The sequence below is a fragment of the Hemicordylus capensis genome, chromosome 5 (assembly GCF_027244095.1).
Source record: "Hemicordylus capensis ecotype Gifberg chromosome 5, rHemCap1.1.pri, whole genome shotgun sequence".
In the NCBI taxonomy this organism is placed as follows: Eukaryota; Metazoa; Chordata; class Lepidosauria; order Squamata; family Cordylidae; genus Hemicordylus; species Hemicordylus capensis.
In genome coordinates this window covers 209,571,101-209,590,419 of record NC_069661.1, presented here as the reverse complement: position 1 = coordinate 209,590,419, position 19,319 = coordinate 209,571,101, and the positions used below count along the sequence as shown (strand labels likewise).

General features: G+C 42.6%; 1 protein-coding gene across 2 annotated transcripts in view; it reads right to left on the bottom strand.

Annotated features, from left to right (window-relative positions):
- UTP20 (UTP20 small subunit processome component) overlaps positions 1-19,319 on the bottom strand; it is a 107,051-nt gene that overhangs the window by 38,606 nt on the left and 49,126 nt on the right. For both annotated transcript variants that reach the window (XM_053252114.1, XM_053252113.1), the window contains exons 24-33: positions 18,721-18,806; positions 18,329-18,454; positions 17,716-17,882; positions 15,765-15,973; positions 10,397-10,540; positions 9,158-9,237; positions 7,519-7,745; positions 5,843-5,987; positions 4,482-4,569; positions 145-288 (exon numbers count right to left, since the gene is read on the bottom strand). In XM_053252114.1, the coding sequence (XP_053108089.1) occupies positions 145-288; positions 4,482-4,569; positions 5,843-5,987; positions 7,519-7,745; positions 9,158-9,237; positions 10,397-10,540; positions 15,765-15,973; positions 17,716-17,882; positions 18,329-18,454; positions 18,721-18,806 (1,416 nt within the window). The remainder of the gene's footprint in view (positions 1-144; positions 289-4,481; positions 4,570-5,842; positions 5,988-7,518; positions 7,746-9,157; positions 9,238-10,396; positions 10,541-15,764; positions 15,974-17,715; positions 17,883-18,328; positions 18,455-18,720; positions 18,807-19,319) is intronic.

Below are 19,319 nucleotides of genomic sequence, written 5' to 3'. Positions count from 1 at the left end.
ATATTCTTGAGCAAATTATTTTAAATTCAGTAATTCCCATTAGGCCGCAAACATTTGTTTGAGGAGGGCCCATTTCAAATCAAGCTAGGAGAGGAGTGCTCATCAATCACCAACAAAGGCTACACATGTGCTTATATACAATACCTGAAAAACTGTGCAGAGTGTCTGACGAGACAATTTGTTCTGAACAACAGAAAACAGTTTTGCCAGAGGCTTGAGGAAGCTTGTTGGATTCAAGCAGTGCTTGAGCAGATTTTGTACCGTTTCCAGGATATCAATCTCTGTATCCTGAAAGAAACAGATATACTTATGAGAACGCCTAGTGAACAATATCATTCACTAGCTGGGCTTTATGCAGCCCTGTATGAATCTTTTGATATAAATATGTACATTTCACCAAGAAATACACCAATCCATGACAGGCTATTATTTCCATGGCTTGTACTTGGAAAAAACAACTCATTGGTATGTTAATTAGGCTTTAAGAATTTAGCTTTGTGTGGACAGAGAAGCCTACCCTGTCAGACAAATGATGTTTTTCATATTGTTCCCCAAATGAAAGACAAACTCAACAGGATAAGTCGATCTGGAATGAAGCTCCATTAATCCTCCAATCGACAATTCACACTTGCACTGTCTTCCTAAATAAAGCTTTCTTTCTCCCTCTGCAAAGAAGTCAGCTAGATGCACTAGTTAATCAATTTTATTGCGGGAAGGGAATAGGAGAGGCCTTCTTCAGAAATATACAATAGTTTCAGCTCAAGAAATCAATCTGCACACCACTATTCCTCTCATCAGCAGTTCCACAGCCTTACTAAATAAAATTACTGTTCTCTTTTGCAGCTAAGTCAGCTCAGTGTACTAGTTATGGAATTTATTGATGGGAAGGGAGTAAGACTGGTTTTCTTCAGAAATATGTAAATTTCAAAACAGGAAATCCATTTCTTTTATTGTCACTTTGGAAAAAATACATGAGTTATTTCAGCACAAAAGGGAATGGAAGCTTTTGATCAGGATGCATTTTGTTCCTTCTCAAAATTCTAAGGAATTTTAAATCAAAGACACAACTTTAAAGTTCAAGTGAGAGCAGAGTAGATCATGCAACAAATCAATCCCTGTTTTAAGTGTATAATGTAGCCTGCCTGGAGCTCCTTACTACTTGATAACAGTTCAATCAACATTAATGTATCCCTTTTTGATCCATCTATTTACTTATTTAGTTATAGTACATTTATATACCCCCCCATACAAAAGAAGTCCCTGGGCGGGACTAAGCAGCTAAAAGAAAAGAAGGCTGAAATAAGAGGGTTTTGGGGGAAAGGCAGTATATCTATTTTGCAGTTATGGAGAGAGTGACTCTCCTGAATGAGAGAAAAGAGAATGGGAAAGAATAGTCTTTGGGATTTCTCCCTCTTCTCTTTATACTCTGTAGCACATGGCACAGTATGCTTGCACCATCTGTAAATATCTGCTCTGCAGACACTGGCTGACATCTGGAGCAACAGATCACTTGCAGGAGGATGCTGGGCTAGTGCAAAATTTGCGCTAGCTACTTGTGCCAAGTCTGGAGCTTAACAGACCAGTGTGGCACTACTACAAGTACACACTTGCGAGGGGCATACAAGCTGTGCAACTGTGGCATGCAGCATTTATTTTAATGGGAAGTTTTATACAAATGTGTTATAGCATTCTTGCACAAATCCCTGGTTTCTAGCACAACTAACCTAATGTGTTTCATTGCTCTGGATGCCAGCCTCATTTAGACTGAGCACCTGCCTACTGACAATATTAATCATCATCATCATCTTTATTTGTTAGCTGCCCCATAACAAATTTTTCTCTGGGAGGTTCACAACAGAGGATTAAAACATACAACAAAAACACATAACACATTAAATCATGACAGACCCAAAATAAATAAATAAATAAAAAGAAAATACAAGACAAGACAGCTTAAAAACTCATATTAAAATTAGTTAAAAATCCAAACAAATCTGAAAACCCGAATTTAAAAGGCCTGTGTGAACAAAAGGGTCTTTACCTGGGATCTAAAAGAACAAAGTGATGAAGCCAGGTGAACCTCACTGGGGCAGCTATTCCATAAATGAGATGCAACCACCGAAAAGGCCCTCTCCCTGGTAGCCACCCACCTTACCTCATTTGGCAGGGGCACCCAGAGAAGGGCCTCTGAAGAAGATCTTAAGGTATGGGTAGGGACAAAGCACTCTCTCAGGTAACCCGGACCCAAGCCATTTAGGGCTTTAAAAGTTAAAACCAGCACTTTGAATTGGGCCCGGAAACGGACTGGAAGCCAGTGCAGCTGACGAAACATTGTCCTAATATGATCGAAACATCCATACCCAGTTAATAATCTTGCAGCTATATTTTGTACCAGCTGCAGTTTCCGGACCATTTTCAAAGGCAGCCCCACGTCATTCTATGGCAGGCTGTGGTTTGGGTTGGGGTGGGCTAACATGTGGATGCCTGTTACACAGATGCTTTCTTAGACTAGATGGCCTTTCATTCCCTTCTAACTCTACACATTTGTATATTGTGATATTCTTTGGCGTCGGGCCATTTTCCTTCAGCAAACCAAAGCCTGATAGTTAAGACCTAATTTTGCCATTCTTTCTCATTAAAACATATATACAGGCACTCCACAAATTAAGAACACCCAAACTTACAAACACCTGTACTTACAATCAAAGCTCCATAACATATTACATTAAGGAAGTCCCCAGCTTACAAACACCAACCCACACATACAAACAAGTCATCACTCTTGGGAAGTATATGTGTTCCGAGTTATGAACATATGGCTTACCAACGAACTTTTGGAATGCGATCCATTTCTAAGTTAGGGACTTCCTGGATTATATTTTAACTGTATGTAGCAAATTACAGCCTTTGTCTTAGAGCAGCTCACGTAAGGTGGAAAAATGTTGAATCATCCCTGCTGAGCTGCCTGGCTAGGCTTCTCCTAAAACTATTCTGTTTTACCAGTAGGTTCAAAATGCTGCTGCCACCACCCCTTTTGTCTACAGAAACTCTCTGGGCTTGGGGTGGAATAACCCAGCAGGGAGTGGGGGACCTCTTAATTTTAACTCTCTTTGGAACTCTCTTAATTTGGCTCTTGCATCTTCCACAAGCAAGCCTACACGTTGTGAGAACGCCAATAGCTTCTGACCGTTTGTGTATGTGTTTGCACCAGAGGAATCCCCCTTCACTCCCTCCTTTACCTGAGTTAAAAACCAACTCCAAGAGGCTTGTAAAAAGAAAATAACTTTAAAAACCCAGCTTTATTCAATTATTACAGACTGCTTCAGTCTGAGGCTTTCTCAGCTTTTAGATCCAGTTAAAAATACTTAGTAGGATTACAAAAATAGGTTGTCTTAATGCACGCTTAAATGTTTACAGAGGCTTTTGCAACGCCCTAGGTGTACTGAGCATAGGCTAGTGTTTCTCATTTTAATTATGCTACAGGTAAACTATAATAGAACAGTATCCAGAATATGCAGAGCACACACACAAAGAAATTTATGTTTCTAATTCAAAGTCTGACTAAACAAACTTTCCCCTAAATTAATCTTCCTGAAGCCAAAGCCCAGGCTTCCTTTCCTTGAGCTCCCCAAACTCCTGTTGAGAATCAAGCCCCTGCAGTCCTATCTTCCAAGAGCTGCAGTCATCCTGTTGCAGCAAACTCCATTGCCACATGTCCTCTTGCTCCTCCAGCACAGTACTTCCTCTCTTGTTCCCAGAATTCCCAGCAACAACTCTCTAGGTCTCACTCACCCCCGGTGGACTGATTGGGCAATTTCTGTAAGTCACCAGCCTGTCAGTCAAGACAAGGGTTCACTTCCAGTTAACTAGAAGGAGGGGAGGCTGGTCACTACACTGTATATCTTTTAATATATTTTCAGTTACTACCTTTTTGCTATATTACTACATTTGTATTGTTTAACTTCTTATTGATGTGTATTGCTTTAATATATTTATGTAAGTCACTTTGTGAGGTTCAACTGAAAAGCAGTACATAAATGCCTAAAATACATTAAATAAGTAAGAAATACTGAAGACAAACCAAAGAGCTGGTGAAATAACACCAGTTACTACAGTCTACAAAAACAATTTAAAAGTTCATCAGATAAATTCGTCTGGCGGCAACTAAGGACGGGGCCTTCTTAATAGCCACCCCTGGGCTTTGGAATGTGCTCCCTGCTGGACTAAGATCTGCAACAGCTTTTAAAAGAGCTTTGAAGATATTTCTGTTTAAACAGGCTTTTTGGTTAGGCTTTGAATTGCTTTAATCATTTTGAATGCTTTTAACTGTTGCAATTATTTTATTTAGTTTTGTTTCAATTATTTGTGTAAACCTCCATAAGACTTTGTCTTTGGTGACATACAAACGTGATTCATTAAATAAACAAACAATCCTACTTGAAAGAACACACAACTTTCCACAGGAATAATTCAAAACCTACCTGCATAATGCTACTCTGGTGAAGGAAAGGGAGGAGGAGGGTAATCAGGACGGAACTCTGACTCTTGTCCTTTATGAAGTTGCTGATTCTACATACAACAGAAGCAAGAGGTTAGTCTTGCACGGATATCCCACTACCACAATGTAATGATTCAGTTGCCTACATCAGATGCTGATGGTATAAGAGAACCATTTGTTAATGTGCACATTATAAGGACTGATTAACATTCTACTTTCAAAAGGGCATACGAATGCTATAATGAAAGCTGCTAAAGTACAACAAGCCCACGAAAACAAGTACAAGCCCAAGGACTTTTACTGATGTTTGGTACCACCTCATGTATGAACTGGCCCCTAGCAGGCAGATGAGTTATGCAGACCTAAGCAGCTGAAAATCAGAAGCTTTGGCTACTAGCCTTGATGGCTACCTCAAGGCTACCTCCAGATTCAGAGGCAGGATGCTTCCGAACACCAGCTGCAGGGGAGCAATAGCAGGAGAGAGGGCATGCCTTCATCTCCTGCTTGTCAGTTTCCCAGAGGCATCTGGTAGGCTATTGTGTGAAACACGTTGCTGGACCAAATAGGCCTTGAGCGACAACACCTGGGACTTTTTAGTTTAGAAAAAAATGACGACTGAGGGGAGACTTTATAGAAGTCTATAAAACTATGCATAATGTGGAGAAAGTTGACAGAGAAAAATTACTCTCTCGCGTGCGCACGTTCTCTCACATAACACCAAAACCAGGGGTCATCCCATGAAACTGATTGCCAAGACATTTAGGACCGACAAGAGGAAGCACTTTTTCACACAGCACCTATGGTTGTGTCAACCTATGGAATTCTCTGCCACAAGATGTGGTGACAGCCAACAGCCTGGATGGTTTAGATAAATTCATGGACAGGTCTATCAATGGTTACTAGTCAGGGAGCTATAGACCATCTCCAGCCCCAGAGGCAAGATGCCTCTAAATATCAGTTGCAGGAGAATAGGAATAGGAGAGAGGGCATGCCTCAGCCCTTGCCTGTGGGCTTCCAAGAGGATTTAGTGGGCCACTGTGTGAAGCAAGATGCTGGACTAGATGGGCCTTGGGCCTGATCCAGCAAGACATCTCTTATCTTCTTATATACTGTCCAAGCGGCCCCCGATCCCCATCCCCCACCGGCTCCATGACGGAGCCTGTAGTCGTGTGGGTGGCCGATCTTGCTGCCCATGGCTGCCTGACTGCTACACACGGATTGTGTGTAGAGCCTCAGAATGTTGGCCAATGGGACTTAGTCATGACGAATTTAGTCTGGATGTTGCCCACTATGTTCAAAGGAACCTTTATAAATCTGTACTCTTCAGAAAAGGGAAGTACTTACTTTGAAAGAATGTTGAGTTCTTTGCTGACTTGTGCTCGATATTTTTTCTTCTTCACCTTGTCCACATTTAGCATAGTTTTGCTAAGATACTGAAGAATTGCAGGGACATGGGGGAGAATTAGCTGTACACCCATGCTGGGAAAGTCTGAAATGAAGTCAGTTAGGTTATTTATGTGCTCCTGTAAGTGGTAAGTAATATCAAAAGTCAGTTCACTTCTTCAAGTAGAAAAGTAAGAGGATAATATCGAATCCCTGGCGAATAGCCTAGTAAGGGAAGCCTGGGGTTAACGAGAGCCAATTGTATGCTCTCCAGACTTCTGGAGTTGCAGAAAATGTAAGTGACTGAACAGCAAGCACAATGAGATTTCATATTGCTGCTTATTAAAAGACAACCCAAGATCTCCTGGCAAGCAGGAATGACTCCTAAAGACAGAACAGCATGGATCTGGATTTACATTCTTTTGCCTTAAATGGAATATAAGGCTCTCCCTGATATGGAATAGCCTCCCCAGTGAGGCTCTCCTGGCATCATCACTTTGTTCTTTTAGGATGCAAGGTGAAGACCTTTGTGTTCACTGAGACTCTTTAAAACTGATTTTTAAAATAGATTAAAACATCTTTAAACAAACAAGTTTTGTATTGAACTTTGTATTTTTTTGTTTTGTGTTGTGATTTGTCTGTTATGTTTTTATGTATTTTTGATTTTTAATGTTGTGTTGTGACATGCCCAGGGAAAAATTTGTTATTGGGCAGCTAACAAATAAAGTTAATTAATTATTAATATTATTAACACTGCATTTGACATCAAATGCCTGTTTGACCTCCTGACCTGACTAGCTTCAGTCTGACTTTAAACCAGAAGCTTTGTCAGGAAGACTTTCAGGATGCTGGAAGCTGGAGCCTGTCTCAGGATACAAGATTTACTGTCTGTCATAGTCAAAGTTTGGTTTAAAATTGGAGACCGTGCCAGACACCCTAACAAAGTGAGGATGCAGCAGGAGGGTTTCCCACTATTATGGTGCACAAATTGTCAAGGAGGTGTGGAACATATTATTAATTTTTAAAAATAAGATAGGCATGTTACTAAGGGTGGAGGACTACACTGAGAGACACAATACCTAGCATCTATGCCACTGACCTGCTCAATTACCTTGGGCCTGTCCTTTGCTTCCCTAAGCTTCAGTGTTTTCTCGTCTAAGGGAAGTAATTAGGCTTGAAAAGCTAAATCTGGCCAAAAGCATTAACTGAAATCAATTTCAAGTTATATTTGGTCATATGTATTTGTATAGAACAGAAACATCCCCAGTGAGAACACGTGCAACAGTATTTATTTTTTAAAAACAGCAAAAAAAAAATTGTTTGATTTGTCTGATTAAAACAAAACAAAAACACTGAGAGTGTAATTTTCATTGAAAATTGTTCTACCTTGGATACCATAAATAACTTATACTTCCTTTTATCTAAGAGCTATATGTTCTCTATACGACAGTTTCAAAACAAATATACAATCAGTCTAACCTACAGAGCATGCATGTGATGTATAAGCTGATCAAGGTGCTAAGTTGAGAACACTTCCATGTACAGATTTTTTCCAGTTCTGCCTTACAAACAAAAAATGCACTATCCATCCTTAAAATATCCACCTGCAACAGAGCCCATTTCCCGGCCATTCCTACCTCCTGTCATTTCATCAACTTCTGTTAAGACACAGTCAGTCACTGTCAGGGCACAAAGATTATCCTCAGGTTCAAAGTCAGGAGTGTTGAGAAGGCTGTCACCCACATCCATCACAACACCAGCTGTCGCCTCACAGAGGCTTTTGGCTGACAGCAGAGCAAACACATTGGATAATATATCATATTCCGAATGCCCTGGTTTCTGCTTGGCCAGCAAAGGGAAATACCTGAGGCAAGGAAACAGATGGGGGAAAACAACCAACACGTTTCCAGGTATTCTTTTAAAAAATGAAATTATTTGCTATTTAAAAGATTACATCCAAGAACGATGAGATTTTTTTCAAACCTCTGTGGACATCTTAAAGAAGTGAACTGAATGTCTCCCTTCATCCTCACTGTTATATCCTTGACAGTATATAAAAACACACACACACACATGAAACAGCAGCTTCTGTATGTGCTTGCCCGCATGTGAAATGATAACTTTCAGACACACTTTACTAATGAGATCCAACAGTACTATTAGATAGAGCCAGAATCGGAAGAATCTTCCAAAATCATCACACTATTTACCACATTAATCCAACCAGTCTTACAGTATATGGTGGAAAAATGTTTAGCACCCTATCTGAAGCGCCAGAAAGCTGCCGCCAGTCAGAGCAGACAATACTAAGATACAAAGTATAAGGCAGCTTCACAGTCTTAAGTTTTATTAACAAAGGTGTATGTAAAAACGGGACACACTTTATTTAGGCTGCAATCTCATAATCACAATGTTCCTGGTAGAGATTTGCATGGAACCACGCTGGGTGGCTCGATGGTGGGGGGCCGTTTGCACTTTAAGGGCAGGGGAGAGTGCACTTACCCCTCCCTCCGCTTTCCCCCTGCTGGTGCCTGGCATTTCTCAAGTTCTATGGGGCAGCAACGTGCCTCTTGGCTCTTTGGCCGGAAGTAGCTGGCACATGTGCGCCCGACGTGCGCGAGCACACACACGTTGCAAGTGCACGTGGGCGCTTGCTCGCGCTCACCGAGTGCCCGTGCGCCAGTTACTTCCGGCCAAAGAGCAAATGGGGCGGCAGTCCCATAGGACTTGAGAAATATCGCATGCCAATGGGGGGGGGGAGTGGAGGGAGGAGTAAGTGCACTCTCCCCCACCCTTATAGTGCGCCCCCCCTTTGAACCACCCAGTTTTCGAACCTGTTTGGAGGCCAGTAAAAGGCCCTCCAAACAGGTTCGTGCACATCCCTAGTTCCTGGTTAAAAAGTCAATCAGTTCAGCTCAGCCCTAATTTCAACATATATGTGCCTGTTTCAGCTCCCATTAACACAGATAGTCCTGCAAAGAACTATGCACATGTTAAGTTTAAATGAACTATACGTGGATTTAACAAACCTATAAGTAGACTTAAAGCTCAGCATATATCTACATTTCTGAGTGCCCATATAATAAAACATGGCTGCACAACTTTGGCCCTCCAGCTGTTTCTGGACAACAACTCCCATCATCCCCAGTCACAGTAGACAATAGTCAGGTATGATGGGAGTTGTAGTTCACCATCTGCAGGAGGGCCAAAGTTTTGTAGCCTTGTAGTAAAGTAATACAGCAATGGTTTGCTTCATTTGGAATTCAAAACATTTACCTGGGGTTTTTGCTCCAGATGTGAATGATTTTGAGTAAAAGAGTAGGAGAATATTGGCTCTCAGAGGCCAGTCTGGTGATCTGAGAAAACAAAAAGAAGGAAAATAAAAACAACGAGATTATACTTTGGCAGATATTTACATAAGAAGCATTAGCAGAAATGGAACAATCTTTATTTGCTTCTGCAAAATAATTCACTGATGGTGCAAATGTACACAAATGGGAGTTGTGTGATGGATGACCATCAGAAATAATGGTCATTCAAGGCGCAACTGCGTTCATGCAAATTTCACACATTTGCACAAGAGTGCTCTTGTGAAATTGTAAGCATGCTTCATTAAAAAGCAGACAGAATTTTGTGCAGTATGCCAGTCATTTTCTCCCTGGAATTCTGTCAACTGATCGACTTGCTATGGTATGCGTACTGTCCTGCTGTGGTGGAAGTGTAGCAACAGAAACAAACAGGGGGTTGCAGCAATGTCTGATTTAGGAGTATGTACCTCACCCAAATGAAAATAAACTTATATCATTTTTACATTTCTCAACTGTAACTATGGAGTCATCTGCCCCAAGGTAATATATGCCCGAATCAGATATATGGTGGTGAGGGGAATGTGGGGGCCTTGGCCCCCTTAGAGCTATTCTAGACTCTGAATATTCGGCTTTCATTTTTTTTTTTAAGCAAGTCTCCAGCCCTTTTATTTGTGAAGATGTTAGGAAAAACATGCAGGCAAAGTTCTACCCAATTGCTCACTGAGAAGCAAAATTGATCTTGCCTTCCAACGTTCTGGCCAATCAGTACAGAGGCACTAGGATAATCATTGAACACTAGGCCCCTATTTTTATATGCATTTAAATTTTATGTTATTAATACAAATAAGTAACTTTAAATATATTTAGCGACTTGATTCTTAGACCTCACTGTTCTGCAATTACACTCTCCCCCTTGGGCTACATCACCACAAAATCCTGGCTTTATCAAAGGTCAAAACAGACACACATTGTACTCAGATTAAGTTTACATATTTCTGGGTCTTTGCTTGAGTGGCTAAATTGGTCCATCATAAAAATCAGACGCTTTGTTCTAGTATTCTCTCTCTCTCTCTTTCTTCTCCCCAAATACCACCTTCTCACAGACGCCAGCTATTTGTAAGGTCTGGAGAATGCTGGATAGTACTGAGACAACACGTCCGCCTCCCACATCAAGCAAACAACTTTGGAAGCCTCACACTGCCCTTACCTGGGGCCAAACCACCGCATGAAAAATTGCATCAATCTCTTCCACACTAAAGCTGTAAGTTTCAAAGTCAGAGAAAAAGTCTGCAATAAGTTTCATTCCAAGTCGCCTCAAGTTTTTCAGTGGGTTAATAAATCTAAGTTGAATCTGTAAAACAAATCATGACAGTCCTTGGGGTTTGTTTATTTTTTTAATTAAACGAGCAGCAGCAGCAAACCACTTACAGGGTAGTTATTCATCACTGCAATTTTTCACTCAAGTCCAGGGTCTAACATTTAAAAACTCATTCCTGAAAATATGTCCTCTCAAACCAACCTGAGAGCACTGCCTTTACCAGGGATAAGGAAATGTCAGAGATGACCGTTCTGGGAGAACATTTTTACTTCCACCAGGGTTAAACTTCTACTTCTTAAAATTCAATCAGTCAATCAATCAACCTTTATTACGGTCGTAGACCAGCATAAAATTACAAGCTAAAAGAAAGTGATACTAAGGGGGCTAATAAAAGGTACACATTATAAGTTACATGTTAAAAATAAAGGTTATTGCAAGTACAATGCCTTCTTAAAATTGTAAATGGAGTTACAGGAGAACTTGCTCTTTTCCTGCTAACCTGGCAAGGAGGTATCTTTCAAAGTGGTGATTCTCTTTATATTTAGCAGGGGGAGAGGAACTGGCCTTATCCAGCCCCAGCACAGCATCCTTCCAATGACTTGACTGTTGCTGGTTTCTATCTTGCTTTTCTTTTTATATCTTAAGCCCTATAGACACAGAGAACCACCTCCTCCTCCTCCTCCTCCTCCTCCTCCTCCTCCTCCTCCTCCTCCTCCTCTGTAACCCACTTTGAGAACTTTTCTGTTGAAAAGCAGTATCATCACCACCACCACCACCTAGCCAGTGCCATTTCCTCTCTTGAGAGTGGGCAGAAGGAGGTGGGCAGAAGTCCAGCTCCTGCTCAAGGTGGAAAGAAACAAGAGTTGACCTTTGGGACAAAGGATGGGTTAGTCCTGGGCACTACCTTGTCATCATGGATTCAGAGTGCTGGATCAGCAGATAATGCTGTATTAACGGGCACGATGTCTAGAGATGTGCACGGAACCACGGAGGAGAGGTCCGGCACTGGGGGGTATGTAGCTTTAAGGGCGGGGGGGTAGTACTTACCCCTCCTGCCGCTTTCCCCCCTCCGGCACTCAACTTTTTAGCAAAGTTTTTGGGGTGGCAGCATTCCTCCCTGCCCCCCCTGCCCCCATCGTTGCCCGGCAAAAGGGGAAGTTGAGTGCACGCATGTGCCTGTTGCAGTGTGCATGCCTGTTGCCACCGCGCGCACACCGCACACGTCACATGTTGCGGCATTGCGCATGGTGATGATGGGCGCGCGCACCGCAATGGGCACATGCGTGCACTGAACTTCCCTTTTTGCCAGGCAACGACAGGGGCAGGGGTGGCAGGGAGGAACGCTGCCACCCCCAAAACTTTGCTAAAAAGTCGAGCGCCAGAGGGGGGAAAGCGGCGGGAGGGGTAAGTATTACCCCCCGCCCTTAAAGCTACATACCCCCCCCACCGGACCACCCCCAATCCGGACCGGTTTGGAGGCCTCTAACATGGCCCCAGACTGGTCTGGTGCACATCCCTAACGATGTCCACATTATGAGAAGTAATCACTCTATTCTGAGCTGGTCAGATCTCACTTGGAATACTGTGTCCTATGCTGGGCACTACATTTTAAGAAGAACACTAATAAACTGAAGCCAATTCAGAGGAGGGCAACAAATATGGAGAGGGATCTGGAATCTATGGGGAACAATTAAAAGAGCTAGGAATGTTTAGCCTGGACAAAATAAGACTAAGGGGAGATATGACAATGATATTCAAATATTGGAAGGACTGTCACACAGAGGATGGAGAGGACTTGTTCTCCATTGCTCCTGAGGGCAGGATTAGATGGGTTGACGTTACAAGGAAGCAGATTTAGCCTACACATTAATGGTAATTTTCTAAGAGCTGTCCAACCGTGGAACAATCTGCCTCATGGCTCTCCTTCTTTAGAGGTTTTCAAACAGAGGCTTGATAGGCATGTGTCAGTGATGAGTTACTTGCCCTGAGCAGGAGTTGCACTAGAAGACCTCCAAGGTTTCAAGGCCCAGCTGCATCCCGAGGCAGGGGGTAGGCACACCCACCCGTATCCAGTGGGCCTGTGACTACAACCCACCCCCACAACCCTTGAAGGTGTTCCAACATGTGCACTTTAAATGCTGCCTTTTCTCCTGAAGCCCCTCCCCAAGAGGCCACCACACCACCCCACACACACCACACATGGCAATAGCACCTTCTCCCTACAGCTTTCCCTGAGAAGAATGTCAGCCACTGTCAGTAGCCTTTTTTCTGTCCCCCATCCCAGCTTCTTGCCTGGCCAAGGGAAGGAATTAAAGCCAGCTGTAGCTAGCTCCTCTGGACAGGCTGCAAACCTACAACCATTTCTTGTAAAGGCAGAAGAAAAACTGGCTTCAAAGAGCAAGTGGGAGGTGTCCTAGTTAGCTCTAGCCAGGTTTTTCTTCAAAACAACTTTCCTCTTGGTGGACAGATCAGAGAGCACTCCAGAGTCCTGGACCATTGGAGGGTGACAAGTAGGGAGAAAGGAATTTAAACATTATACCCACCACACTGAAGACTTTTCAGTCTTCTCTCTAGAGAAGCAGGGCTTTTGCATTTCATCCCCTTAACAAAGTTTCAGTGTAATCCTATTCTTTCTTTCTTTCTTTCTCTCTCTCTCTCAGAAGAAAGTCCCACTGAGTTCAGTGATGTATGTTCCCAAATAAGGGTTCAGGGAATGATAATCACTGGTAAATTATAGAGCAAATAGCTGTTTAAGATGTAATTGTATATTGCTTAACGAATATGTGAACATGTCAAGAAAGAACAATTCTATGGGAAACAGACCCTACCACAAATGAGAACAATGGGGGAAAGTAATCCTGTAACTCCACTTATAATCAGAAAAATATTAGTCTGCAATAAGTTACTAATTTATTGAGCAAAGTACCCAGAATAACATGAATGGGTTTCTCACAGTCCGTAAGTGGCTTCTTTACCACACTAAACAACAAAGTGATACATTAACAAGTGACAATATTGAGAGAGATTTGTGAAAACAAGAGCTATTGAATTACAGCTTTTAGTCTCAATGTTACTAATTAACTTAATGTACAAATGTGATTACCATGAAGCCCAGCAACACAGCTGTCAAAATAATCATTTCCCCTCTCATCTAAAAGATTTGCATGCCCATGTAATGCAATGCTTGCAATCAGATTTTGCACGGTTACTTCTCTTGAATTGCTCTTTTTGGACTTGCTGGCTATTGTTACTGCAGTAGAAGGCAATGAGGTATTATGGACAGAGTGCTGGACTTAGATCAGTCAGACCCAGGTTCAAATCTCACTCCGTTACCCTGGGTGCCACTCACAATCACAAAAAGTCTGAATAGCTGCATAAAATGGATAAAATAGGGGGCAGTGAGCCAAGCAACTCTTGATGGGGTCGCAGACCCCTGGAAAGAGCAGGTGTGCACTTAGAGGGTATGGTTAGGCCTGTCTCTGGCAGAGGCAGTGGCCAGGGTGCCTTGGCACAGCTTTAGCTAGTGAGGCAGCTATGCCCCTCTCTCGAGAAGGCAGATGTGGCCCATTACGTAAGCAATACACTCTACATAGGGCTGCCCTTGAAGAATATTGGAAAACCACAGATGATGCAAAATGTGATAGCCAGGGTTTTGTTTAGCGCCACCCATTGGGAGCATATTATGCCCATTTGGAAAGAGCTGCACCGGCTGCAAGTTTGCTTCCAGTTCAATTCAAGGAGCTGGTTATAACCTTAAAAGCCTTTAATGGCTTGGGTCATGGATATCTAAAGGACTGCCTGCTCCTGAATGTTTCTGCCCATCCAAAAAGATCACCAGAGAGCTCTGCTCTATTGGCCAACATCAAGAGAGACTCAATTGATGTGCATACTGGACAGAGCCTTGTCAGTCATTGCCCCAGGCTTTGGAACACTCTCCCAGTGGACATCCACACCTTGGCTTTCCTTGCTGCCTTTAAGAGGCAGATAAAGAACTGGCTCTTTATTGCGGCCAGTTTGATCTGTAAGAGCTGTTGCTTTTCTTTTCTTTGTTGGTGCTATTTATGTGGTTGTATCTCATAGCTTTATAAACCATGGGTTTAATTTTGAATTTTAACGGATTTTGTTTATTTTTAAATGGATACGCTGTGAACCCACCTATGCTCATCCTGAACTCTTTTCAGGAAGGGAGGAACAAACATGAATAACTACAAGGTCTATGCAGTGAAATATGTTGCAAACATCCAGGCTCAATAGAAAGCTATTGAGGCCAAAGGGCTTTTTAAAAAAACAGTCTTTTACAGAATACACCTATAGGATCCAATGGAGGGGAAGAGTCATACCTCAGTGATATAGGATTTGTTTTGTAGGCAGAAGGTCCCAGGTTAAATTCCTGGCATCTCCAGGTAGGGCTGGGGAAGAGCCTTGTCTGAAACCCTGGAACGGCAGTGCCAGGGCTGCTCAACATTGGCCCTTCAGCTGTTTTTGGACTACAACTCCCATAATCCCCAGCCACAACTGTCAATAGCCAGGGATTATGTGAATTGTAGGCCATCGTCTGCAGAAGGGCCAAAGTTGAGCAGCCCTGGTACAGACAATGCTGGCTCAATGGTCTGGCTCTGTAGAAGGCAGCTTTATATGTTCCTATAAGAGATCCAACATAAGGGGAATATGGCTTGCTAGTTTAGTTTACTATTGTACAACATTAGTACCAAACACCAGTCCTAACTGCTGCCAAGTAACACATGCTCTGCTAGGCTAGTGTCAAACTTATTAATGTATGCAATACTTTTTTAAAAAACAAAATATCTTACAAATCCTGGCTTCCATTATCATTGATGATAACCATAATAAAGTCTCACCATTCCTATGAAATGTGTTCGCTATCAAAGTAGTGGATACATTAAGTTTCCAGGATGATGTAAAGAGTTAAAAACAGCTCTTCGTAGTCCCACTGAAATTAAGAGGACAAGTTAGGAAACGCCTAACGTATTTTCAATTTCAATGGGAGTACTTTAAGTAATTTTCCTCAGCATCTCAGCCCTTATATTTTAATTCAAACATGCCTGGCAAGAAATACTGGTAAGTAATCAAATCAGGACTCCAATTTCTGTCTGATTAGCAATCCTTTAAGAACTTCGGTTTTTCTTTTAATAGTATACAGATGTTTATAAGTGTCACTGCCTATTAACAACCATGCACATTTTGTTACTTAAGATGCAAGAAATGAATGCATATGCTGCAGTAGCACACTTCTCACCTTTTCTCTTTGTTGAAGAATGTGGGATACTGATGCTGTCATGCAAAGCAAAATTTGTAAAATCTCAGATAAGTACTGGCTGATCAGATGCCCCATGTTTTTCAATACTGCTTCCAGGCTGTTGAAAAGGCTATGCTGGCGACCTAGAGGCAGGACTCGAGATAAGTCCAGTTCTCCTATTGCCTGGAGCACTGCAGAGCAGCAGTGCCCTACAAAAGACAAAAGACAACCATGAGTCCTAGGAAATTACTATGCAAGGACTGAAGGCAGTGCTCCATATTGTGTAGCTGCAATTTCGAATGGAAAGTTCACTCCTATGACACAACATTCAGCAATACAAAACTGCTTGGGCTGCAATTTCAGCCTGTTTGGGCATGATGTCCCAGGATACAGGGCTAAAGTTGAACATATTGACTAGCCTTGCCCCCACACTGGCACACTCACTACCCATGGCCCTCACTCTCCTCCCCAAGTACAGCATTTCTCTGCAGGTCCAAGAAGAATTCCTCCCAATGATCAGAAACCACTTGCGGATACGGTGTACTAGGGAGAAATGGAGGGCATGGATACTGAGTATGCTGGCACAGGGGAGCAAGGTTAGTCAGTGTACTCTGCCTGTAACCAGATACATAATGACTGAGCAGGGCTACTATGCCCAGTTTTAGACATTACATTTTTTATGAAGATCTAAAAAGCTGCGGTGGTGGGTGAGAGAGCAATCAGAGGGGACCACCAGAGAGTGTCAAGCAGGGAGAAGGTACAGGATGTATTTTAATATTTTAAAGTGCCAGATTTATTTATTTAGCAAATTTATTGAATGCCTGACTTCCTTAGATTCGAGGTGGTTTACATACATTAAAAACAGCAACAAACACACACATACACACACACAAAACTAAAAGCCTGGCAAAACAGAGAAGTTTTCAGAAGCTTCTTAAAGGACAGAAGGGAGGGGGCATTACGAATCTCAGGAGACAAGGTGTTCCATAAGGAGGGGGCTGCAATGTACCTCCCCTGGGCCCGGAACTCTGAGAAGGCCCATCTAAGACGACCTCACAGGAAAGGTCGAAGTTGGACGGGAGAGGCGGTCCTGAAGGTACACAGGTGCCAAACCCTGATGGATTTTATAGGTGACAACCAGCACTTTGAACTGGACCCAGAAGCGAACTGGCAGCCAATGTAGCTACCTCTACAAAGGTGAAATATTTTCTGCTGCTCATAAGCAGCCAGGCCATGGCATTTTGAGCCAGCTGAAGCTTCTGAGTCATCTTCAGAGGCAACCCTAAGTAGAGCGCATTGCAATAGTCCAACCGAGAGGTGACGAGGGCATGAGTTATGGTAGCAAGGGCTTGCTTGTCGAGCAGCCAGGCCGCAAGATGATGAACCACTGCCCTCTGCTGCCATTGTATAAAGTAAGAGGGATAGATCTATGGGGGTGCTAAAAGCCTAGATCAGTGGTAGAACACAGGTTTTGCATGCATAAGGTTCTAAGTTTGATCTCCGATATCTTCATTTAAACAAGATCTCAAGAATAGAAGGGGGGGGGAATCAAAGAGTAGAAAAACATACTGGGCTTCAAGATCAATGGGCTGATTCAGTATGACAGCTTCATATGTTATATGAATATGATGATGAATATTTATATACCGCTTTTCAACTAAAGTTCCCAAAGCAGTTTACATTAGATAGAAATAAAATAAAAATAAAAATAAAGTATGTCCATATGAATAGCTATAAATCAAAATATACTGAGGTGCAGCTGGACAAAGAAATCAGTTGTTTGAAGAAGCCTGTGCAACCATTACCTAAGTTATTGCTAACCTTCCAGTCAAAGCCAACAGGAATTCATTCCTTCCCAAAATGTCAAGCCTACCCTCAAAGCTGCTTTGTTATCATTAGTGGACATGATACTCAGGTGCATGCATTTATTTGTTTCTCACTGTCTACATACCACTACTGAAGTGCTTCACAGGTTCAAGAAGCAGATCCAGAAACATTCTAAACTCTTCAGGCCGCGAGCCAGCAAGGAATCTCAAAACAATAGCCATACGGGTCCCTGCAGCTGACTTCCCCTGTGTTTTGCTTCCAGTCTTGTTTCTCATCCGACCATACAGAATCCTTCCAAACACCAGAAAGGTCACATTAGTTTTTCAGAAGCTACAAGCCTGTGTACTGAAGACCTGCTCATACACGGGCTTATCTGGTGCTTTAAAGTGAACAATGGCAACCATAGCTGTGCACGCAAAATGGAAATCACCATAAAATACTTCATTTGGCATCTGTTTTTTATGCTATCCCCAGGAATATTACTATGCAGGGGCTTGCCAGCAATTTTGATCAGAAATACCGTTACTTTTTTGTTACTTTTCAAGGATACAGTTTTAACTAAAAACATAACATGGGATAAGTAATGCATGCCTACTGTTTGAAAAGACAGCATGCTCATGGTAACATTTGGGCAGTGAGTACAATATCTTCCCTTGAAATCTTTTTCATATTTAAAAAGAAAATCCACAAGAACCCAAGTTTCTAGGACAATACACACTTCTTTAAAAGTTTCTCACCTCATTAAGACAGGAACAAGCTCTGGTAGGTGTACTGTTTTTACTATGGTGTTTTCTTCAGAAATGCTGAAAAGAATTATTTCTTCCTTAAAGCTCTTGTCTTCTAGTAGTCTTTGCAAGTTCTCTCTGAAAGTGTACAATGCAAAGTCAAGAGAAAGATCATCCATACAACTTATTAGAAGTGACTGGTCATAAACACAAACTAGGTATATGTCTAAGGAAGGGTGGGGGAGGGAGGGAGAGGAGAGTGCACACATTCAGCAGAGGGCACATCTTGGGAACATACACATGTGCACAACTCATGCACCTTCATTTGCTTTATTTGTGCAATGTTCCTCTCATACAATGGCTGATACATAACAAACAGCCACACCGCAATGCAGAACTCTTACCTGTATGGCAGTAGATATGGATGCTTGTAAGTCATGATACAGTCAAGAGCTACTTTTTGCACATTCTGATCTTGATGGGACAGCAGCTAAATGTAACGTTTTATGAGAAACAAAAATCAGAAGACAGCCCGAATGTGAAGATTTTGCCGTGTATTCATTATGCATAGCTATAGTGCATTATGCATTGCTGGGCTCCGAAGACCAGCGAGCTCCTCTCCCCACTCCCTCGCATGTCAGACAGCCGTTTGCTTTGGAGGCGGAGCCTGAGCTCGAGCTTTGGAGGCGGAGCCTGAGCTCGAGCAGACGTGGATGTTACTGGAGGCCTGGGTGGCGGGATTGGAAACAGGCCACCGCTGCTCCTGGTATTTTAAAAAGGTAAAGAAAAGGGGGCACTCTTCCCTCCTCGCTTACCCCTCCCCCTGAAGGCAGCCAACGACACCATGCTCCATCCCACTACGGCAGCGGCAATATTTAGAGTGAAAGGGGGGTTTCCCCTCACACGCCCCTCCCCACAGCAGCAAAATCCTCTTTGTCTATGGGCAGCAAAGAGGTTAATCCGCCCCAGTTACCAGACCTCCCAGATGATTTTAGTAGGCAGC